General features: G+C 33.3%; 2 protein-coding genes, 1 long non-coding RNA gene, 1 other non-coding gene and 1 pseudogene across 4 annotated transcripts; 3 read left to right on the top strand and 2 right to left on the bottom strand.

Annotated features, from left to right (window-relative positions):
- The first annotated feature begins 3864 nt into the window (after positions 1–3864).
- LOC121203495 (thylakoid lumenal 17.4 kDa protein, chloroplastic-like) lies at positions 3865–5140 on the top strand (annotated as a pseudogene).
- A 2332-nt stretch (positions 5141–7472) lies between these two features.
- Positions 7473–7579, bottom strand: LOC121223982 (small nucleolar RNA R71). Its single transcript, XR_005921446.1, has one exon. It is a non-coding gene; the product is annotated as a small nucleolar RNA R71 (small nucleolar RNA).
- Positions 7580–8649: 1070 nt separating this feature from the next.
- Positions 8650–10002, top strand: LOC107963073 (uncharacterized). The gene is made up of 4 exons (XM_016899668.1): positions 8650–8854; positions 9029–9292; positions 9630–9703; positions 9976–10002. The coding sequence occupies exons 1-4, from the start codon at positions 8650–8652 to the stop codon at positions 10000–10002; spliced, it is 570 nt and encodes a 189-aa protein (XP_016755157.1).
- Positions 10003–16404: 6402 nt separating this feature from the next.
- On the bottom strand, positions 16405–17431 carry LOC121223109 (uncharacterized). Its single transcript, XR_005920500.1, has 2 exons — positions 17175–17431; positions 16405–16979 (listed from the first exon to the last, which is right to left on the bottom strand). It is a non-coding gene; the product is annotated as an uncharacterized lncRNA (long non-coding RNA).
- A 1538-nt stretch (positions 17432–18969) lies between these two features.
- Positions 18970–21299, top strand: LOC107963408 (uncharacterized). Its single transcript, XM_016899936.2, has 2 exons — positions 18970–19870; positions 20220–21299. The coding sequence occupies exons 1-2, from the start codon at positions 19147–19149 to the stop codon at positions 21239–21241; spliced, it is 1746 nt and encodes a 581-aa protein (XP_016755425.2). The 5' UTR covers positions 18970–19146; the 3' UTR covers positions 21242–21299.
- Positions 21300–25186: the final 3887 nt, after the last annotated feature.

Raw genomic sequence — 25186 nt, 5'->3', positions numbered from 1 at the left:
TTAGGGAGGTAGAAAATGATGGGATTTATGAGGGGGTTACTACCAGAATTGATTCAGCGATGAATGAGTTTTTGTTGGCCAATTATAAGGAGGAGGAGATGCGGATAGTAATAAAAGAAATGGGACCTACCAAGGCGCTGGGTTTCGATGGATTTCATGTGATTTTTTAATAGATATGCTGGCACATAATTGGCACAGACGTAACACATTTTTTCTTTAGGCTTTAAATCGAGAGATCTCTTTGGAGAAGGTAAACTTTACAAATATGATGTCTTTGTTTCAACCAATTAGTTTATGTTCTATTTTGTATAAGATAATTTCCAAAGTTATTGCAAATAGACTTAAACTTGTACTTGATCAATGTATAGACGAGGCGCAATGAGTGTTTGTGTTAGGCCGCTTAATTTCTGATAATGTTTTAATGGTTTACGAGGTTCTTCATACTTTAAAAATGAGACGTAAAGGGAAGAAAGAATCATTTGCTCTCATTTTCGATATAAGTAAAGCTTACGATAGAATGGAATGGGACTTTCTAAAAGGCATGATGAAGAAAATGGGTTTTGCTGATAGATAGGCTGAGTTAGTGATGCATTGTGTTTCATCTGTATCTTTTGTAATGAACAAGAATGGTCTTTCAAGTGATCCTTTTCTTCTGGGACAGGGGCTTCGACAAGGAGATCTGTTAAGACCCTTTATTTTCTTATTATGTATGGAAGGCTTTTTTTCACTTGTACACTCGACTAGAGTAGAAGGCCAATTAAAGGGAGTTAAAGTTTGTAGAGCAAGACTAGTGGTGACACATCTCTTTTTCCAGATGATAGTATTGTTTTTGGAGATGCAAGTGATGAGAGAGGATAGGTTCTACAAGCCATTTTGAATAAATATGGACAAGCCTAGGTATGTAATTAGGTTATGGCTTACTTAGGTATTAGGAGAGCATTTTGCATAGAAAGATATTTGGGCCTTTCGACAATGGTGGGTCGCAGAAAGAAATAGGCCTTTCAACAGATTTGTGATCGTATACGAAAAAGAGTTAATAATTAGAGGGCTCGTTTTTTATCTCAAAGAAGAAATGAGGTTTTCTTTAAGGTCGTTTTCCAAGTACTCGTTATTTATTTTGTCTTGTTTCCTGCTTCTGAAATCTGTGTGTTTAAAGTTAGAGGGAATAATGAGTTATTTCTGGTGGCAAAAAAGCTCAACTTGGAAAGGTATTCACTGGTGTAATGAGTTGATGCCTATCTAAGGAGAGTAGCTATATGGGTTTTCGCGATTTAGCTAAGCTCAATATTGCCCTTTTAGCGAAATAAGGCTGGAGGTTGATTATGAATGTAGATTCGCTAATTACTCGTATCTATAGCACTAGATATTATCCAAATTCTACGTTTTGGAATGGAATATTAGGATATTACCCCCTATGCTTGGAAAAGTATTTTTGCAGCGCGAAAGGTACTGGAAGATGGTGTGGGATGGAGAGGGGGATTTGGGACTCAAATTGCTATCTAGACCAATAGGTGGCTCCCTTGGTGGGCTGGTGGTCGAATCAAGAACACCAGAATCAATAATAGCTATAGTCAAGTATCAGAGTTTATTGATCACTCAAATTGAAGTTGGAAAGAATGGCTCATTGCCAGTATTTATCCCCTGAGGAGGTAGTGGCTATTTGTTGTATTCCTTTGTCTGAATGTATAGAGGCTAATAATATTGTCTGGAGTGGTGAAACTTCTAGTGATTTTACAGTTCAGAGTGGATATCGAGCTTTGGCCAGCTCTCAAACTACAAATGATGATTTACAAGGAAACAAAACTCAATACAATAAGCTTTGGAGTCTACAAATTCCCCTTAAAGTTAAAATTGCTACTTGGCGCATTCTAATTAATCTACTTCCTACAGCTTGGAACCTATACAATAAAAGGATTTCGCCTATGCCTATATGTCCAAGATGTGGTGGTAAACCCGAAACCAATCTTCATGTTGTTAATAAGTGTGGCCCTGCACATGAGGTTTAAGATTTAGTAAAGATAAAGTGGTCTGATGATGTTATTGAAAACTCAAAATTATATAGGGTTTTCTATATAATATTACCACATTTTTACTTAATAAATGTGTTTATCTTAAATAATTATTGTTGAAATAAGTGAATTTTACTTAATTAGTAATTTTAAACATGAATTTAGAAAGTATGCGAAAATATGTTCATTTACATTATTTTCATGCATATTTTATATCAATTCATGTTAATTTATTAATGTATGTATTTTTCACTATGTAGGAGGTCCATTGGAGACCAGATTTAAATAAACAAAACATGGACATGAGCAAGTTATCCATGCGGATGACAAGACAATGCAACTTAGGGCATAAGGTTGATTATTTGACCCAATAAAGACGATGATGAAAGATGGACATGTCTACTAAGTTTTGGACTGAAGAACAGTCCAACAAGGGGAACTAAGAGCCAAAATTCAGCAATTAAAGGTGGTTGCCCAAAATAGGTTTTGGGATAATTAATTGAATGCCCTTACAGTTGGAAAATAATCAGAATTCAGCCCAACTTCTTTATTGAAACCGACCACTCTATAGCTATTTTTAGCTTGAATTTGAAATTCAAATGGAGAAAACTTGGTCATCCCTTATTCTTTGAAGCATGGTCGGCCACATGAGAGAGGGAATGAAGGAAATCTAAACCTATTTTTAGTAAACTCAAACATTTACCTTCACTTATAAATACCTTGCCATCCCTCAATCATCTCTTATCCCTCAACATTCCTCTCTTACTCTTATTAGTTTCATCTCAATTCTTTTTCCTTTTTTCCATTGTATAACCATCCATCCCTCTTCCATTCTTTAGCCTTAAAAGCTTTGTCAAAAGCACTTCTTAGCCGGCTACCCCGTAAAAACTTAGTAAACGAATCATCAATCAGAATAGAGGAGCACCTCAATCAAAATAGATCCAAAAGGCTACTGAACTGAGTCAGTCAAAATAGATCCGAAATGCTACTGAGCTGAATAAAGTTTATTCTTTCCTCTTGTTATTTTTTAATCATGTTTGCTTTGAGTTTTATGTTTTTGACATCAACTATGAAGTTTTAATTCCTATCTACTAGGATGATTATATTAATTTAATAAAATTTATTTAATTCATGTTAACATGTTTTGTGCCTCAGCCAATTATGTTTTCAATTAATATCAGGATGCATTTCATTCATACATGATTAAGGCTTCCTTTGGTTTGGCTGTAAAAGCCAGTGAGGTGCAGTTGGGGGGGGAAATGGTACCAATCTCACTGCTATGCTGTTTGGTTCAGCAAATCAGTGCAGTGAGATTGCATCTCCACCACACTGCTCAACTGAAAATCAACTGGAGATTTTAGCTGCAATTGAAATCAACTGAACTGTTGGTATTTTTAACCGACAAAAATACCCTGCTGCAACTAGAACCATGTCAATGGATAAGCTCTCAAAATGGAGATAAAAGAGACAAAAAAAAATACCCTCAAAAATGGTGACCCTTTCAACTCCACTCTCCCATAACTCTTTATGCTCTCCAGAATTATCAACAAAACGCCATGGTTGTCCTCTTTATCAACCCATGTACCTCTCAGAGTCACCTGTTCTTCTTCTGGTATGGCCCTTGCTCTTTTTTTCTTTCTTTATTTCTTAAACTGCTTCCAAATTCTTTTTCCTTTTTTCCTCTTTTGAATGTTTGGAATATGGATTCAAGCTTGAAAGTAATTCCCATTATGTGGGTAAATCTCAATTGCCGGTGATGTCTTCAGTTCAAGTCATGTTTTGGGGTTTATGTTGTTGAGTTATTGTCTGGAACTTTAATGGGGGAAGCCATGCTTAGCTTTGTGTTTTCTCTTTAATTACTACCGCTGATATGTTTTCTTCCATCGAAGCAGTTAGCAAACGTGTTCCCAAATCCGAGGAAAGCTCGTCTCCACTGAGGACTGTAGCTTGTGGCCTTCTTGCTGTATGCACCGTTGCCACTGCCTCGCCTGTAATTGCTGCCAATCAGGTTGAAAACCTTCACCACTCTTTCTGGGTTAAGAATTGCCAGGAACACATAAATTGTTGCACGGTAGCTATTTGTATCTTAGCCTGAAAGAAGAAATAATGGAATTCATACGTAAATTAGCCTAGTGAATTTAATCAAACTGTCTATCCAAGTTACCTTAGGTCATTTAGTAATTGGCTTGCTCGGGTAAGGATGACTATTGGGATTGGGGAATAAATGTTCCTATATCCATTTGACGATTCAAATTAACACTATCAAAAGGCTACTAAAAATGTCTAATTACTAAAGCATTGTCATGCAGAGGCTTCCTCCGTTGTCAACGGAGCCGAACCGATGCGAGCGTGCATTCGTTGGTAACACCATATGTCAGGCAAATGGTGTGCACAATAAGCCGCTCGATCTACGCTTCTGCGATTACACTAACGAGAAATCGAACTTGAAGGGGAAATCTGTTGCGGCTACACTTATGTCGGATGCTAAGTTTGATGGTGCAGACATGTCTGAAGCTGTGATGTCAAAGGCTTATGCTATTGGAGCTAGCTTCAAAGGTAAATCTTCTTTATGTTTTGCATTTTCTACAATCATACATCTTATCGTAACTCAGTGTTTTTGAGACAATTATAATTTTGTGCAAACTATCTATTTGATAAACTTGGCACAATTACTCGTATATATTTAGATACAGATATATGAGTATGATCCTCAAAATACATGAAAACATTTAGAAAAAATTAAGCATACACGTACCGAGTACATGTGTGTATTCAACACACATCCAAGTTGAGTATTGGAAATCATAGTGAATAAGTTTAGCATAAAAATGGGAAATGATCCAAAATATAATGAACACAGGTACAGACTTCTCAAATGCGGTTTTGGATTGAGTTAATTTCGGAAAAGCGAATCTGCAAGGAGCTATATTCAAGAACACAGTGTTATCTGGTTCAACATTCGACAATGCGCAGCTTGAAGATGCAGTTTTCGAAGATACCATCATCGGTTACATTGATCTTCAGAAGCTTTTTACCAACACAAGCATCAGTACTGAAGGAAAAGTTGAGTTGGGTTGCCGATGACTGATTTATATACACATATATATTCTATGTTCTTACTTTCTTTTTCTTTTTTAATTTTCATGTTGAGATTAAAAATGGTACTAGAAAATAGTTATTTCTGGTTTTGCTGCGTCTTTTATCTGCTTTGGGCCGTAAATGAAACAGATCAAAAATTTGTGGAAAGGAATTTGGGTCAATCGGCGCTCAGGCAGATGTCTGATTTGAAAGTTTGCTTTATTATTTAAAGGCACAATGGCTATTTAAAAGAAAATTTCTATTTTTCATTTTTACTCCCTTAAACTTACATTATTTGGTAAAATCTCAAAATTGATAGAAAAATTTACTTTTGTTGATGGGGCATGTACGTGGATGTAATACCAGTAATTAATTAAAATTTTAAATTTAAAAAATTCAAAACTATATTTTAAAAAATAAATACATTATAAATTATAAAAAATATATTTAATTACATTGAATCAAAGTTTATGTATTAAATTGCACATTGGATCAAAATTCGTGTATAAATTTGAAATTTATACCTATATAAACTATAGCAAATATAGCAATTTATACTTGCATCTTAGGAAATTTTGAGAAAAGGGATTAAAAGCCATCTAAAATAAACAAGTCGATTAAGGCATTATTGGCGTTAACTGTATAGGCTCCCTTTGGATAGGCGGTGCGTTTATCTAATAAATAATTTAAATTGATTATATAATTCATTAAAATATTAGAAGATACATTTTAATATTTTATTAAATGAATTTATAAATTCACATATTTTAATAATTTTAAAAAATTAAAATAATTTAAAAAAAATATATTATATATCAGTTCTAATCTGATGTCCTTAATAGTCATTTTTGATTCTCATCTCACCGCTACAGCTGCGTTTGAATCCAAACACACACTCCACCATTGTTTTTAATCTCACCGCTACAGTATCCAATCTCACTGCTACAGTAACTAATCTCACCGCCACCGCTTTTTTTAACCTCACCGAAGGTAAACACACCGCTCATCCAAACTCACCTTAAGTGTACTCAGATTAGCTGAGCGATCCTAACCAGACGACACCCAGTAGATGCATAACTGAAAAGTGCAATGCTCAATTTAGGTCATTAAACCCAACTAAGTTAAGGTTCATAATATATTTAGTTAGATCTATTATCTTGCACGGTTTTTAGGTTTATGTAATTAAACTGTTGCAAATGTAAATGTCCCTGTGACCTTGCATGAATTCTAAACAACCCTTTAGTTTAATATGATCAGTAAAATGCATATTTCACTAAGTAAAAGATCTGAGAGGACTTAATTTGGTTTCCAAACCCATAAGAGATTGAGTTGTCATGGAAGTAATTCCGAACATGTTAAGCATGATGAAAGTAAATTGATTAATAAATATAATTATCCTAGCCCATTTAATGTTGATTGTTTTTGTTGCTAAAGTAATTTATTCATACATTTAGGTAAATTGCATCTAGATTAGAATTGCATAGGGATCAATCTTTGCATCTAATTAATTTTACTTAGTTTAATCATTACCATCCAAATTATTGAGTTTTTACATCAAATTGTAAATTATAATTTTGCAACTAATTGGTTAAGCTTATACAGTCCCTATAGAGACGATAACTCATTTTTACTTATTACTTGAACGACTACGTACACTTGTGCAAATCCCGTTACAAGTTTTTGGGGCCATTGCCGAGGACTGTTGCCTTAATTATTTTTTGTGAAATTATTTTTACAATTTGGTTCTTATATTATATTATTTTATTTAATTTCTAACTTTCCTAATTTATTCTTTACTTTTTTTATTTTTTTGTGATTTATTTTTAGGTGTTTTAAGAGCATAGATTGAATCATTAACTTATTACCCATAGACCTGAAATTGGGTAGACTTTTAGACAAAAAAGAAGTGAGAGATTTGCTCAAAGACAAACTGAGATGCACCTTGAAAATCAAAATGATGGACAAGGTAATAGAGTTAATCAAGTGCACAACTCAATCCTTATTGCTAATTATAGGGATCATGCCATCAGACAATATGTTGTGCCAATCTTCAATGAGTTAAATCTGACAATTAGAAGGCTAGATATCGAGGCACCCCAATTCAAATTGAAACCAGTGATGTTTCAAATGCTCCAAACGGTAGACAAGTTCAGTGGTATGCCCACAAAAGATTCACAGTTACACCTTCGATTCTTCATAGAGGTTAGTGATTTATTTAAGTTAGCTAGTGTGACTAAAGACGCACTGAGGTTAAAACTATTTCTGTACTCGTTACGACATCGAGCAGGAGCAAGGCTGAATTTATTGCCACCAAGTTCAATATTTACTTAGTAAGAATTAGCAAAAAAGTTTCTGGTAAAATATTTTTCACCAAGTAAGAACACAAAGTTGCGTAATAAGATAACAACTTTCCAACAATTGGATGACGAATCTTTGTACAATGTGTGGGAAAGATTCAAGAAATTACTTTGTAAGTGTCCTCATCATGGTATTCCTCATTATATCTAATTAGAGACATTTTATAACGGTCTCAACTCACATACAAGATTAATGGTGTATTCTTCTACGAATGGTACGATTTTATTTGAGTCTTATAATGAAGCTTACGAGATTACTGAGAGGATCGCAAGCAACAATTACCAATTATCGATAAATCGAGCAGTTACCGGAAGACAAGTAGCTGAAGTGCATGAGTGGACGCACTGAATAGTTTTACAGCTCAATCACCAAGTCAATATGAAGTAGTTTCTTGTGTATACTATGGGATGGCCATTCTTTCAAGAATTTCCCTTCAAACCTCGAAATAGTTTATTACGTAAGGAATCAATATCAAAATAAAAGTGGATAATGACCGTAGTCCCACTTCTACAATCCTTCATAGCGGAACCATTTGAAATTTTCTTTGAGTAACCAAGGAAATTGACTGAACAACAATCAAATGCAACATAGTCCCAACCAAAAGTAATGTTTTAACCAACAAGCCCCAAAACCACCTCAACCTGAATCATCAAACATTTTGAAGGACTTGTTGAAGGAGTATATGGCAAAAAATGACGCATTGATCCAAAGTCAAACAGTAATGATCCAAAGTCAAATAGTAACACTAAAGAATCTGGAGAACCAAATGGGTCAGTTAGCTATTGAGCTTTGTAGTAGACCACAAGGAGCCTTGACGAGTGACACAGAAAATTTAAAAAATTTGGGTAAGAAGCATTGCAAAGTGGTAGAATTACAAAATGGTAAGATTTCAGAACAAAAAAAGATTGTGGTTGAAGATGAACCTACTGAAAACGAGGAAAGTCAACCAATAATTGAAGTTCCTACAACAGAAAAATTAGATGCTAAAAAATCTGATGAGGTGAACCCTAAACTAGTGAATTCTGAAAAGCTAACACCTACTTTTGCAGATTTACCTCCTTAGAAAAGTTCTCCATATCAACTTAGAGTTCTATATCCTTAAAGATTTCATCAAAATAAGCATAAATAAGAGGTACAATTTAAGAAGTTCTTGGATGTTTTAAAGCAATTAAACATCATCCCATTGGTGGAGACTTTAAAGTAAATGCCCAACTATGTGAAATTTATGAAGGATATCTTGTCCAAGAAGAAACGACTGAGTGAGTATGAGACTATCTCTTTGACGAAGGAGTGTAGTGCATTTTTACAGAACAAGCTACCTCCGAAACTAAAGGATCCTAGAAGCTTTATGATACCTTGCAACATTGGTGAATCATATTGCGGTAAAGCTTTGTATGACTTAGGAGCAAGTATCAACTTGATGCCCAAATCTATTTTCAATTTGTTAGGAATAGGTGAAGTAAGACCTACTACTGTGACACTTCAACTTGCAGATCAATCATTAGCATATCCTGAAGGAAAGATCAATGATGTTTTGGTAAGAGTCGAAAAATTCATTTTTCCTATTGATTTCATTGTTTTAGAGTTTGAAGCAGACAAAGAAGTTTCGATCATCCTAAGGAGACCTTTCCTAGCCACGAGAAGAACGTTGATAGATGTGCAAAAAGGCAAACTCACTATGCGAGTTCAAGACGATAAGGTAACGTTTAACGTTATGAAGGTAATGAAATTTCTCGATTTAATGGAAGAGTGTTCAGTAATGGAGGAATTAGATTCTATGGGAAATAATTCTAAAGAAGATCTGTTGGAGAACGTTTTAGAGTCTGAACCATTCAAAGATGAAAAAGGTAATCAAGGTTTGGCTTTGATAAAAGCCGATTCGAGGAGTTATATTCAACCACCGCGGTTCAAATTACTAAATTTAGAAGTTCGAGAATTTGCACAACCCAGATTGTCAATCGAGGAACCGTCTAAACTTGAAATAAAGGTATTTCCGTCTCACTTAAAATACATTTGTCTTGGTAATAGTTCTACTTTGCCTGTGATTATTTTAGTGGACTTAATAGAATATCAAGAGGAGCAATTGATTGTTGTTTTAAAGAATTTTAAAAAAGGCAATTGGTTGGACAATTGCTGACGTATGAAGTATAAGTCATTCCTTCTGTATGCATAAAATTATTTCAGAGAAAAGTGAAAAAGGTAAGATTGATGGGCAAAGGAGACTTAACTCTATCATAAAAGAAGTGGTTCAGAAGGAGGTAAGTAATTAAGTGGTTAGATGCGAGAATTATTTACCCCATCTCTGATAGTTATTGGGTAAATACGGTGCAACATGTACGAAAGAAAGGTGGAATCACGATCATCGAAAATGAACGAAACAAGTTAATCCCGACGGGAACTATCACGGGCTGGAGAATCTGTATTGACTATAGAAAGTTAAACAAAGCCACTCGTAATGATCATTTTCCTTTACCTTTTATGAATCAAATGCTTGGTCGACTGGCAGGTAACGAATTTTATTGCTTTTTAGATGGATATTCGGGATACAAGCAAATAGTTGTAGTCCTAAAAGACCAACATAAAACTACTTTTACCTATCCATATGGTATATTTACTTTTAGGCGAATGTTTTTCGGCTTATGTAATGCACCTGCCACATTTCAGCGATGTATGATGAAAATTTTCATTGATATGGTTGAAAATTATATTGAGGTTTTCATGGATGATTTCTCTATTTTTTGTAATACTTCTGATATTTGCTTGAATAATTTGGCTAAGGTACTCAAAAGATGTGAGGAGATGAATCTCGTCCTTAACTAAGAGAAGTGTCATTTTATGGTTAAGGAGGAAATTGTCTTAGGGCCCAAAATTATCAAAAAGGGAATCGAAGTGGATAAAGCAAAGATGGACGTAATTGAAAGATTATCGCCTCTAGTTAGAGTGAAATGAGTTAGAAGTTTTTAGGTCATGCTGGTTTTTATCGTAGATTTATGAAGGATTTTTCAAAAAAAAAAATTAAAGTTTTATGTATGTTTTTTTAAAAAAATTTAAATCGGTTAATTTCAGCCCAAATAATTATCACACCTAATTTGAACATGCCCTTTGAGTTGACGTGCGATGCATGCCATTTTGCTGTTGGAGCTGTGATGGGTCAAAGAAGGAACAAAGGGTTTTACCCTATCTACTATGCAAACAGAACTTTAACAAGAGCCTAGATCAATTATACATAACTGAAAAAAACTTTTTGCTATAGTTTTTTATTTTGACAAGTTCCGTTCATATCTCGTAGGTACCAAAGTTATAGTATTTACTGATCATGCTGCCATTAAGTACTTACTCACGAAGAAAGATACTAAACTGAAGCTAATTTGATGGATACTTTTGCTCCAAGAATTTGACCTTGAGATCCAAGATAGAAAAGGCGTTGAAAATCAGGCAGCCAATCATTTGTCAAAGTTTGAACAAAATGAGGTAACTTCTTCATTTATTCTAATTAATGAGAATTTTCCTAATGAACATATCTTTGAGGTAAGACAAATCTATGAAACACTTTGATTTGCTAATTTTGCCAATTACTTAGCATGTAGAATAATTCCTCGAGAAATATCATACCAACAAGGGAAGGAATTCCTACATGATAGTAGGTATTTTTTTTGGGAAGATCCATTTTTGCTTAAACAATGTGCAGATAACATAATTAGGAAATGCATAGCTAGAAGTGAGATTGACGAGATTTTATACCACTGTCATTCATCTCTAAGTGGGCGACACTTTGGTGGTTCATGTGCAACAGCAAAGATTGTACAAGCTAGGTTCTTTTGGCCTACATTATTCAAAGATGTTTATGCATATATGAAAAACTGCAATAGATGCCAAAGAATCGAAAACATCAAGAAGGAATGAAATGCGCTTGAGAAATATTTTAAAGATACAAATTTTCGATGTATGGGCCATTGATTTTTAGGCCCATTTCCTTTTTCTTATAGGAACAAGTATATCTTGGTAGTTGTGGACTATGTGTCTAAGTGGGTTGAAGCCGAGACATACCCAACTAATGATTATAAGGTAGTCATGCGATTCCTACATAAGCACGTATTTACACGGTTTAGGACTCATAGAGCTATAATTAGCGATGAAGGATATCACTTTATAAATAAGTGGCTTAAGTGATTGCTTGACAGATATAATGTGAAATATGAGATTGCTACTACCTATCGTCCACAATCGAATGAGCAAGGTGAAAGGGTGAATCGAGAAATCAAAAGTATTCTTGAAAGAGTAGTGCGCCCTAACAGAACAGATTGGTCTCGAAGGCTCGATGATGCACTATGGGCCTATCGTACTGCTTTTAAGACACCATTAGGAATGACTCCCTATCGGTTAGTTTTTGGAAAGGCATGTCATTTACCGCTTGAATTGAAGAATAAAGCTCACTGCGCTTTAAAACAATTGAATTTTGATCTTAAGACAGACGGTGAGAGAAGGATGTTACAACTTAATGAATTGGAGGAGTTAAGGTTATTTTTATACGAGAATGCTAAGATGTGTAAAGAAAAATATAATAGATGGCATGATAGTCGTATTCAACCTCATGAGTTCAAAGAAGGTTAGAAAGTGTTGTTTAATTCGAAGCTAAGGTTATTTCCTGGAAAGCTCAAATCTTGATGGAAAGGACCTTATACCATTCACAAAGTTTATTCATATGGAGCTGTAGAATTGTACGACAACTATGAAGGTAATTTTAAAGTTAATGGTCAACGCCTCAAGCACTATTGGGACGGTGAAATTGAGTGAATTAAAACATTGTTCAAATTATTAGACCCTTAATTTTTCATAATTTTAATTTTTAATAAAAAGTTAGAAATCATTTTCTTAATTTAGTACATTTAATTAATTCTGTCTAAAGAGATTGGAACTTAAGCGGGATCATTGTGACCCCTCCAACCTTTCTTGGGAATTAATTTAATGTAATATTTTGAGAAGAAAATTTCTAATCATTTTTAAAACTTTTATTTTTAGTTTTATTTTTATTTTTCATTTTTATCTTTGCCTTTAATTTTAATTTGTTTATGTTTAATAAAGAGGGTCAAATTGGCCTAAGTGCTAATCAGTTTATTTATTTTTAGGCAGTCTAGTTTGGACTTAAGGCTTGAAACATCAAAGAGGAGAAATTTACCCATTGTTGCCGTCCATAAGGGTTCCCAAAACCCTAATTTTTGCCACCACTTTTTCCCTCCATCCATACTTGCCGCCCAAGTCACCCTAAGTAGCTAAAATTTTACTACAAATTTGCCCTAATTCAGTACTAGATAAACCCCTCTCTACCACCATAATTTTCACAACCCTTCAAGCAATTAGCTTAAACCATAACCACTCATTCTTTTTCCTCTTAACCGTCGGCCTAAATCTTGAAAATTTCCCCAAAATCCTTCATTTGTCGCAAAACCCTAGTCTTGCCACTACAAGCTTTTTGTTAGAGCAACCCTTCCGCTACCACACTCCTATCATCACAACATCCTATCATCGTCGCAAGCTGCGCACCGCCGTAATTCTATTGTTGCCGCAAGCTGATAGTCGTCGCAAAACCTTACTTCCAACCATTCTCAAATCATCTCCATTCCTATTGCCGAAATTCTTCCTACTTTTCGAGAAAAGTCACTATGTCTCGCAAAAGAACTAGATCTTCCAAGACCTCTGCCGAAAATCTCATTGTGATTCAAGATGAAAAAGTGAAAGAAATGTTTGATTCAATCTTTAAAAATCAACCTATAATGTTGGAAAAAAGTTTCAACTTGAAAAGAAATGATAAGATGGTTGTGCCTTTTCCGATTCGAAAGACGATTGATGCCCTCAATTGGGATTATTTTTGCGATGCACGATCATTACCCGACGAGGGGTTAGGTTGAGAGTTTTATGCCAATTTGACTAAGCCGAATGCTACTGATGTCATTTTTCGCAAGAAAAAGGTACCCCTAACTTCTAAATCCATTAATGATTTGTTTTATCTACTTGATGTTGAAGAAGATGAGTACTTTTCCATGATGACAAACATAAATTGATATTTTCTTCAATAAGTATTTATTGTTGTGACAAATTCGGGATCCTAATAGATTATAAGGAAGTATAGTAGTCATTCTTGTCAAAGGGAATATCTAAAGTCGTTGACCAAGGTACGACTTTACTTTGTTTGATATAGTTTCATGTCTATCTCACACAATTCCACCATCTCAATGGAGCAAACTCTTTTATTGTATGCAATTATGACAGATCTATCAATGTTGGGAAGATTATTTTTAAAGAGATCCATGATTGTGCCAGAAATAAGATCGGAAGTGCTTACTTTCCATCATTGATAACTTCACTTTACTTAAAGGCCCATGCTAAAACAAATACAAACTTGAAGGGATCGTATGTTCAAGGTTGCATCATAACCCATGTTCTTGAAATGTTAGTGAAGAATGTCCATGAGTTAAACCCACCTGAACTGATGAGTTATCAAACGAATCCGAAACGGAAGTTGACTTAGTTGATGAGACAGAAGAAGCAAAATTTAAGGAAGAACCAAACAATTCAAAATCGATAAAGGAACCGAAAGTCTTTGAACCAAGAGAAGAGCCGAATGCTGATGAGCCAGTGAAACCAAGTGTTGATCTTGAGTTGACTATTCTTAGGCCTACTTATTCAAATACTGTGAAGAAATCGAAATTGCCAATTATGATGGTTATGATGAAATTTGTGCATAACTAACAACAAGCTTATTGGAAATATGCAAAAGTTAAAGATATTTTCACAATGAGGACATTGTTTCTTTTTAAAGGGGATAACACATTTCGCATGAATTTTTAATAAGATATTTCACATGAATTTTAAAGTATGCTTCAATCATTTTACTTATGCTGAAATAAATGAATGTTTAGAAAGAATTTTTGTTCATAAGGTTGTTCAAATGCAAGCATGATCTGTGATTTTATCTAAGTTATTTGTATGTTATCTTGAGTGATGGAATGCTTGTATGATATTTAGTCTTATGTAGTATTTGCCATGAAATTTTAATTTCTTTAGAAATAAACATGTATAAAGGTTTAAGTCTTTAGAATTGACTTAATAACTTTCTTGAGGTGAAATCCTAGGAGGTATAAGAATCTAATATGATATAGGCACACTTTCTTTGGATCGTTTGAGCCTTTGAAGCCGACCTTATTAAATTAACCCTTGAAGCTTAATTTTTGAGCTTAGTGGACTGTTTATTGCAAATTACCTACATTATAAGCCACATTATCATCTTTTTCTTTTCATCCTATTCTTTTGCACCTATCTTAATTAAATTTGTCTTGGTGATCAAAGTTTGAGGAAATATATAAAAGTATGTACATGCTCTTCACATTATTTAAAAAAAACGTAAGTTTGTTCAGAAGAATAAAAAGCAAATACAAGATTGCTTAGAATCTCAAAAATAAAGAGCAAAATTTGTTCACTATGTAGGAGGTCCATTGGAGACATGATTTAAATAAATAAAATATATACATGTACAAGTTATCCATGTGGACGGCAACACCATGCAATTTGGGGCATAAGGTTGACTACTTGACCCAATAAAGAAGGTGATGAAAGATGGACATGTCTACTAAGTTTTTGACTAAAAAATCATCCAACAAGTGAAACTAAGAGCCCAAACACTTAAAGGTGGTTGCCCAAACTATGTTTTGGGATAATTAATTGAAGGTCCTTACAGTTAAAAAATAATCAAAATTCAGCCTAACAACTTCTCTGTTGAAAGTTTACTTTATAGCTATTTTTAGCTTGAATTTGAAATTCAAATGGTGAAGAATTGGTCATCCCTTATTCATTGAAGCATGGCTGGCCACATGAGAGAAGGAAGGAAAGAAATTTAAACTTATTTTTAGTAAACTAAACCCTTACCTTTACCTATAAATACCTTGCCATCCCTCAATCATCCCTCATCCCTCATCCCTCAACATTCCTCTCTCACTCTTATTAGTTTCATCTCAATTCTTTTTTCCTTTTTTCCTTGCATAGTTGTCCATTCCTCCTCCATTCTTTAGCCTCAAAAACTTTGTCAAAAGCACTTCTTAGCCAGCTACTCGTTAAACACTTAACAAACGAAGCATCAATTAAAAATGAGGAGCACTTCAGTCAGAATAGATCCAAAAAGACTATTGAACTGAATAGAATTTACTCTTTCTTCTTGTTATTTGTTTTAATCATGTTTGCTTTGAATTTTATGTTTTGACATCAACTATGAAGTTTTAATTCCTATATGCTAGGATGATTATATTAATTTAATTAAATTTATTTAATTCATGTTAACATGTTTTGTGCCTCAGTCGATTATATTTTCAATGAATATCATGATGCATTTCATTCATACGTGATTGAGTGCACTCAGATTAGCTGAACGATCCTAACCAGACGACGGCTAGTAGATGCATAATTGAAAAGTTGAATGCTCAATTTAGGTCATTAAACCCGACTAAGTTGAGGTTCATAATATCTTTAGTTAGCTTTATTATCTTGCATGGATTTTAAGTTTATGTAATTAAACTGTTGCAAACGTAAATTTCTTCGAGACCTTGCATGAATTCTGAAAAACCCTTAGTTTAATATTATCAGTAACATGCATATTTCACTAAGTAAAAGATCCGAGAGGACTTAATTTGGTTTCCAAACCCATAAGAGATCGAGTTGTCATGGAAGTAATTCCGAACATGTTAAGCATTATGAAAATAAATTGAATTAATAAATATAATTATCCTAGCCCATTTAATGTTGATTGTTTTTGTTGCTAAAGTAATTTATTCATGCATTTAGGTAAATTGCATCTAGATTAGAATTGCATAAGGATCAATCTTTGCATCTAACTAATTTTGCTTAGTTTAATCATCACCATCCAAATTATTGAGTTTTTATATCATACTGTTAATTATAATTTTTCAACTAATTGGTTAAAATTATACTCTCCTTGCAGAGACGATACTCATTTTTACTTGCTTATTACTTGAACGACTAAATACACTTGCATAAATCCCGTTACAGTTATTGAGGAGGGTTTTTGACAGTGGTTTTCCTCAATTTTTTTGTCTGCTGATAGCAACTCGATAAATTTTATCGCCCTTACAATTTGGGCTCTTTGGCAGGCTCGTAATAAGTATGTTATGGAGGGTAAACAACAAACAGTCAGGGATATTAGCTCTAGAGTTTTTAGCCTTGCCAATGAAATGAAAGAGTTAAACCAGAAGTTACCTGCTCCAAGAGATACTATGTTGCAACGATGGCAACCTCCCTAGGACCCGGTGGTCAAATTAAATTTTGATGCAGCTTTCAAACCCCATATTCACCAATCCAGTTTGGGGTTTGTTATTAGAAATGGTCTGGGACTAGTCATTGGCGGCGGGGCTATCATGAATGGTTATGTTTCCGATTCTTTTTCTGCTGAAGCCCTTGCATGTCTGCAGGCCATCAAATTTGCGGCGAAGATGGACTTTCGACAGATTGAAGTCAAGGGCTACTCTCGCACTACAATCGCCAAAATTAAACAGGGAAAGCAGACAGATCAGAAATGGGTCTTTTGTGGCGAAATAAAAAATAGGGCTACACAATTTATGCAAATATCTTTCCATCATGTTGATTGCAGGGCGAATATGGTGGCTCATCTAATTGCCCAAGAAAGATTCAAGATATCTAATGATAGGTTTTGGGTGGAGGATGTACCTGAGGTGGCGATCGTTGTGGTGAACGGTGAGATTTCGAACCTGACACTGCCAGATTAAAGAATTATGAGTCTATCTTGCTCTTGCAAGCTGGAAGCTGGAGTTTTAACATGCATAATTTGCTTTGGGGTTGAAGGGGATGCACTTCTCTGGTTTTGATGCTTCATTCCCCCCCAACTACCGAGATTTTGTTTGTTTTTCCCAAAGTGTCTTTGCTATTCTTTACCGTTAGGTAGGGATGTTTTAGGTTTTCATTAATTGTTGTGTTGGTACTCGTTTGTTTTATTTTTTTTTTATAATGATGATCTGGGTTTTCCATAAAAAAAAATAGAAATGTTAGGTTTGCAGTATCTTACAAATTTTTATGGTAATTCAAACATTTACAACATTTACAAGATAGCAAATATAGGCAATAATTTTAATACTACCTCTCTTTTTTAGTTAATCCTAGATTCCAACCAAAATCTTAAATTTTAAACAATTCGGGCCTATATTTTTATTATTTTAATCAATTTCAAATAAATATAAATTTAATTAAAAATATTGTCGGTTTTACTGTTTTATTAATATATTTATTATTAATTAAGAGTAATTATTTGATAAACCTTAACTAAAGTTTTTTAAACTCCACAAGTGAGTTGAGGGTGTGACAAGTGTCACATTTTTTTTACTACATTCTATAATACATTTCTTAATTATTATCTATACTATATAGGGCGAATATTTGATATACTGCAATGTACTTTTTTTTTTCACAAGTAACCTTAAAAAATTGACATGTGTCTTTCTCTTTTTTAATTATTTATTTTTTTAATATTTTACTATACCGTTATGAGACACTTATCAACGCCTTGGTCTTACTTGTGGAGTCTAAAAACTCTACGGAAAGTGTGCCAAATAATTACCCGACTATATATTGCCAAGTTGGTGTCACTCATTAACCGAGTTCCAACTTAATTTGTAATTACCAAAAATCCATTTATTTTACTAAGCAGCACATTATTTAAGGGTACTAAATCTTTTTATATTTGATAAGTTTAGAAAAATATATACATAATTAAAAAAAATCAAAATTGAATCCAAGACCTTATATTCTTCATTGTCACAACTTTATCATTTCAACATTTGCTTTTATATTATTTTCTTATAAATTTATTTACTTAGTTTACACCCTGAATGTATCATAATTTAATATTATTTAATTGGATTATTTTTGAGTTTCCAACCATTTTAACTGCCAACTTATTGATGGTATAATCGTTTTTCATGAATTATAACAATTATGATTTATGCATTTTTTTAATATATTTATTTTTAATATGTTAATTGTAATAAAAAAATAAAAACAACCATAATTACTATAATTTTAAAGAAATTGAGAATAAAAATATTAAAATAAACTTATTAAAAAGCTAAATTCTATAATAAATATAATTTAATAAAACATACCTTTTTAAATAGTTTTATATTTCAAAAATTAAACAATAATATGAAATTAACACTATATAAATTAATATAAGTTAAAATATGGCATAACTTTCTGTACTTTTTATTTTTAAGAATTCAACCCTATTTTTTAAATTTTGTTAAAATTAATTTTTTATATTTGGATTCCGTATAAAGTTATATTTTTAGTTACATATTGAAGGAGTATTTCTTTTATTTAAAAATATCATACCAAAAAATATTAAAAAAAATTAATAAAATTACTAATTAGTATTAAAATTTAAAAGAAATTCGGAAAGAATATAATAACATCTCCATTCAAATGTTATATAAGCTTGCATTACCTAAAATTACATATCTTGAAACCAGTCTCACCCTAGCCTAGCTGTTCTTTTTCGGGGAACTGTGTCGTCTCTCTCTCTCAAAAAGAAAAGAGGCTCACAGATTTTGCTTTTATTCTGTAATTTTAGGTTAGGGTTGTATATGCGTGGAGTATTGAAGTTTAGGTGTTTGATTTGATTTACTTGATGGAGAAGTTAACTGATTCAGAACTCATTGAGTTGAACAAAACCAATCCGCCAAGAACTATGAATGAGATTCAAGATCTCGCTTCTTCCGTTCTTTTAGTTAATCTGCAATGGAAAGAAATGGAGGAAGTTTTGGACTCCCTTCAAAGTTCAGTCGAAGAACGACTCAAAGAAGTGATTTCAAAAGAAGGTGAGATAAAAGAAGGTGCTAACAAGATTGAAAGAAATGAGAAATTTGTTAAAGAGCGGTTTGAGAGGCTTAAAAGTAAAGCGGAGGAATTACGGAGGCAATTTAGGGGTTTGGAGGCGGGAAAGAAGTGTTACGAAGAAAGGCTAAGAGAAATTGAGTTAGCGCAGAAGCAACTTGAAGAGAAACAGGAGGAGTTTGTGTTAAAGCAAAAGGCTTTTGACATGCGTTGTAGGGATTTTGAGTTAGAGAAGAAGGAAGTTGAACGACATCGTAAAGATCTTGAATTAAGCGTAAAACGAAGTGAGCAGCAAGATGAAGAGGTTAAGTTGATGAAGGAACAGGTAAAAGATAAGTTGGGGGAAGTTAGGTTGAAAGAGAAAGATTTGGAGAAGTGCTTGAGTGAGTATGAGTTGAAAGAAGAGCAATTTAGGTTGAAAGAGAAGAGTTTTGAGAAGCGGTGTATGAAGTTCGAGTTGCAAGAAAAGGCTACGGAAGAACGTCGCAGAGGTAACCATCTAAAAGGGACAAAACAAGGTAAGCATTCTTTACAATGATATCCCAGTTCTTTGAATAGGTTCCTACTTAGTCCTTGTCATTCTTTATAATGCAAGCTTTTTGGTTTCTTGCTATTAATGGTTACAATCTGTTCACTATGATATGACATTCATTGGCGTTTGTTAAACCCTGAAGTTCATCCATTTCTTCATCTTGACTCTTGAGTTTAGTGCTAATCATTAACAAATTGTGTTGCCATCAGTTTTCGTATGCCTTTTCTATTTGTTGATAAACAAGTCTCCCTTACCGATTAGATCTCTTATTTCAGTTTTTCATAACCATTATTGCTTTTAGACGTGTTTTTTTAATTATGTTTAGTGTTTTACAGCTAAACAGAAAGTGGTTGAGTTTCCAAATGCGGGAGACGGAAAGAAAGGTGTTGACATGCCTATGCCTAATGCAGCGATGCTCAAAGGGTCAGGAACTTCAAGAAATGCGAAGAAGAGAGGGAGGAAGTCAGTAGAAGAGTCTGATGAAAATTGTGAGACTGATAGTGAAGCTGAAACTGAAACTGAAGAGGCTCTTGGTACTACAGTCAAAGCTGGAGAGTCTAAAGGGAAGGAAGAGGAACCTGTTAGTAAGACTGATAAAGTGGCCCCGGTTATTAGTCATTCAGAATCAGGTGCAGGAGTGAACCAACCTTCTGAGGTGCTTGAATATCCAGATCCAGAGTTTAGTGATTTTGAGAAGCAGAGGGCAGAGAACTGTTTTGCTGTTAATCAAGTATGGGCTATATATGATTCGTTGGATAGCATGCCAAGATTTTATGCACGGATCAAGAATGTATTCAATCCTGGCTTCAAGTTACGAATTACTTGGCTCGAGGCTGACCCGGACGAGGAAAATGAGCAGAATTGGGTTGAACAGAATCTGCCTGTTTCTTGTGGTAATTACTGCAATGGATCAACAGAGGACTGTGTAGATCGTCTAATGTTCTCTCATCGGATTTATCCCATAAAATCTTTTGGGAAATTCGGTTGCTTGGTGTATCCTAAAAAGGGGGAAATTTGGGCTCTCTTCAAAGATTGGAATATTGAATGGGCTTCTGAGCCAGAAAACCATAAACCTGCATACCGGTATGATTTTGTGGAGGTTCTCACTAATTTTGACAAGGAAATGGGCATTTGGGTCTCTCATTTGGACAAAGTGAAAGGGTTTGTTAGTATTTTCAAACAAACTGCACGAGATGGGGTTATTTGTTTTCGGCTGTCATCACGGGATCTATATAGGTTTTCTCATCAAATTCCATCAGTTAAAATGACTGGTAAGGAAAGAGAAGGTGTTCCTGTGGGATCATTTGAGTTGGATCCTGCTTCTCTTCCTACCGACTTAATACTTGAGAAAGAATGATTTCTTCTACTTCAAGTTTTGAGATAAATAAAGTAAGCTCAAATAAAAACTTCTTGCATAGTGTGCTGATTCATTAGCCTTGAGAATCTAAAAAATTAATCATTTTAAGGCATCTTATTAAGGTATCAAAACATCATTCTTCAGAATTTCCATATTCAAGGTTAAAATCCGGACCTATAAATTATAAAAGAAATAAATGAGACTCATTCTACTTGAACATTTCCTTTAGTTGGGTTAAGTAACGTCGACAAAATTTTAAATAATCCATCGTATTTCAAAATAAAAATTCATATTATAAATGATAAAATTATCATGGATATGTCCTTGTACTAAGAATTAGTTTATATTTTGTTCTCTTCACTCAAAAAATAAATAAATTATTCATTGTACATTAAATTAAAGAGAAAATTAGTGTTTCTATTAAAAATTTCATTCATTGTTACCATTAAATGTTGATATGACTGACAAAACAAGTTGCGAAATATGGTATATCACATGTATCTCACGATGATGTGACATTTTGTCACATCAATAACTATTTAAAAAATTTTAAAAATTCTTTAAAAAAACAAAATTTTTATAATGATTTGAAAGACCACATCTAGGATGAACTTGGACAAAGTTCAAATGCTCTTGGATAACTATTTGTCTAGATTTATCCTAGATGTGATTTTTTAAATTATTATTAAAAAATATTTATTTTTAAGAAATTTATTTAAAATTGTTAAGAATTATAAAAAATCTAAAATATTAATTAAAATTAATAAAAAATTTAGAAAATTAATCTTAATTTAAAATAAATAATCAAAATTAAAATAACCCTCACTAAACCACAAATAACCTTTTATTTTCAATTAATCTTTATATTTTATGCAATTTACTTTGAACATATTCCTTTACATGTTGATTTTTTTTTCAAATCTGTAATATATTTTCTTATATTGGTCTACTTAGCAATGGACAGAGCAAACAACTGCATAGAGCAAAAGCTTTCAATTCCATTAAATTTTACACTATTTTCAATTTATTTGTCATTTCAATTTTTTTATATTTATAATAATTCATCATAATAATCGTAAATATTTAAATAAATTGAAACTCAATGATGATAATTGACTCGTAATTTGAGTTTTATTGTAATTTTAAATATTTCTTATTATTTCTAATATTTTTTTAATATTTTCTTATAATTCTTAATAATTTTAAATAATTTTCTATATTTTAAATTGATATAATTTTGAACTAAATGGTACATAAATTGATTATAAATAAACTCAAACAATCAAAATTGAAACAAACTCTGTAGGGTGTGTCGGACATTTATCGAAAAGTTTGCAAACACTTAAGAAGATGTTTGATGATTTACCAAAGAAGAGTTGAAAACGATGTCGCAACATGAAGACAAGTGGCATCATGATGAAACCCTAAACGAATGTGGCGCCAACATTATGAAGAGCATGCATTGGACTTCACGACGTCACGACGATTTCTCCAAGTTATGTAGCCGCATTTTAGACTTTAAGTAGGACTGCTTCTCCTAGTTGGACTCTGTTTATTCCAGGGATATTTTAGTATGATTAGAACACTAATCTAAGCCTATTTAAAAAGGGACATTGTATCCTTGTTTTTCATATGTCAATCAGCAAAGGCTTTTCTTTGAGTGCGACAAGATGCAGTCGCATATGAGTTTTGGTGAGAGTTTTGTGGTAACTTTGGAGAGAATTTTGTTCTCGAGTTAGGACTTTATTTTTGGGGTTTTGAGATTGTACTTTTAGTACATTTAGGTTTATTTTCTTCATATTATAGTCATTTGTTTACTCATTTAGTGAAAAGCTGAAGCCTCCTTTGTCCATGATTGTTATCCTTTTCGAAGGAGTTTTCCACACAAAATATTTGTGTTCGATCTTCTCTACCTTTTTATTTTTTGTCGTTTATACGGGTCAATCCCCAACAAATTAGTATCAGAGCCAAGGTTTAGCTTTCGCAGATTAACTCGTTTAGTGACAAAACAATGATTTTGGATATTAAGAAGTTTGATGAATCACAAATTTTAGCTTCTGACAATTTTAGATGATTACAGAGGTAGCTGATGTGGCTGACGATAAGGGTGATGATTTGTTACTCTCTACATAATCTGGTTGAAGTTAGAGTTGTGTCAGATGTCAAGCATGTGCCTGATTCAGAGAAAAATCTAATCTCCTTTTTGGTCTTTAGGACTAGAATGGTTTGTAGAGTGTTTGAGGCAAGGTTAGTCGTAGAGGATTACAGTTAGATGGAGAGAGTTCATGCTTTCTCTCATGTGCAGTTATGACTGGCCCTTGTTGCATTATACAACTTTAATTTGAAGACTAAGAGTATTTCAATTTCCAATTTCGAGCACGGTTTTGACTTGGTTGACATTTTGCAAAATTCGAGTTTGGCTTGTGACGGGGCATGGAAAAGGAAGCATGATAAATTCAAGTTAATGTGAAGATTTGTGGGTTGTGCCTCACATTTATCAAGAAGTTTACAAGCATTTAGGAAGATGTTCGAGGATTTACCAAAAAAGAGGTAAAATAGAGGCCACGTTGTGATGAAACCCCAAATAAAGGTGGCAGTGACATTGGGACGAGTATGTATGGGACATCATGACGTCAAGATAATTTCTCCAAGTTATGCAGCTGTGTTTTAGTACATTTAGATTTATTTTCTCCATATTGAACTCTAATTTGCTTACTCATTTAGTGAAAAGTAAAAGCCTCTTTTGCTCGTGGTTTTTATCCACTTTGGAAGAGTTTTTCACATAAATATTTTTGTTCGATCTTCTCTCCATTTTCTATTTCATCCTTTATACGAGTCTATCTCTAAAATTTTTGTATTTGAAAATTTGGGAACTTCTATGATAATTTAACATGTCCCGAGACAAGAAATATCGAAGCTAAAGGTCTAAAACAAGGGAGCTAAGTCTCGAGACACAAGGGTCATTATCTTGAGATATGAACCCTAATACCTCGAGACAACCAACTTCGAACCTAAAGGCACAAAACAAGGGAGGCATGTCTAAAGACATGGCTTTACTATCTCAAAACACATTATTCAATTTTGATAAATTGAGTTAGGATTCATATCTTAATTCTATGTTTGATCACATGTAACCTCGAGTCACTATGAATGGGCTTATTTGATCCTGTGAATGTACATTTCTTTCGTACAATTTGAAAATTGTGATACATGTCATTTTTATTGATTCATTTACCAAGTAAATGAACAAAGTCAGTTTGAGTAGTTCTGGTAATGGAATGTGACATCTCGCATTCGAATCTGACATCTGGGTCGGGTGTGACATGTTACAATCAGCCCTTTCGTAAATAAATCAATTATGGGAATAGCTTGATAGTTAACCCTTACTAATAAACTTGAAAGTAGCTTCTACAATTTAATTCCTCGACAACTTTGCAAATTAGAAGAACCCAACTTAAATCAAAGGCCTTAATTGCGTAAGTCATTTAAACTTGATCATTAATTCCTTTGATGAATTTAATCACTCACTCAATTGGTCACATCAATTTATTCTTTAGTGAGACGAATATGATAAGTACAGGTTGTACCTATTCACTAACGATGTGTCATCCAACACCAAACCAAAGGGTTCTTTTCTCAATTTCGTGCTAAAAGGACATTATAAGATGAGCATATCTACCTTCTACTCTATAGAATTGACAAATATGAAAGTGAAAAGTGAGTACGAATTCAAATCTCACCAATCTAACTCTAAATTAATTATGAACCTAAAGCTAAAATAACAATTTAGCTATACATGTTCCTTTAGATCCAACATAAATTTAATATTGAAAGAAAATGATTAGAGATTAAAAAGGGGAAAATTATTCAAAAATTGGGGACGCACCTCCACTAATATATATAAAATAAACATTAATAGAACAAAGTGTGACATTCTGCCACCCC

This window comes from Gossypium hirsutum, chromosome D11, assembly GCF_007990345.1.
Source record: "Gossypium hirsutum isolate 1008001.06 chromosome D11, Gossypium_hirsutum_v2.1, whole genome shotgun sequence".
Classification (NCBI taxonomy): Eukaryota; Viridiplantae; Streptophyta; class Magnoliopsida; order Malvales; family Malvaceae; genus Gossypium; species Gossypium hirsutum.
This window is presented reverse-complemented; position numbering and strand designations above follow the sequence as displayed.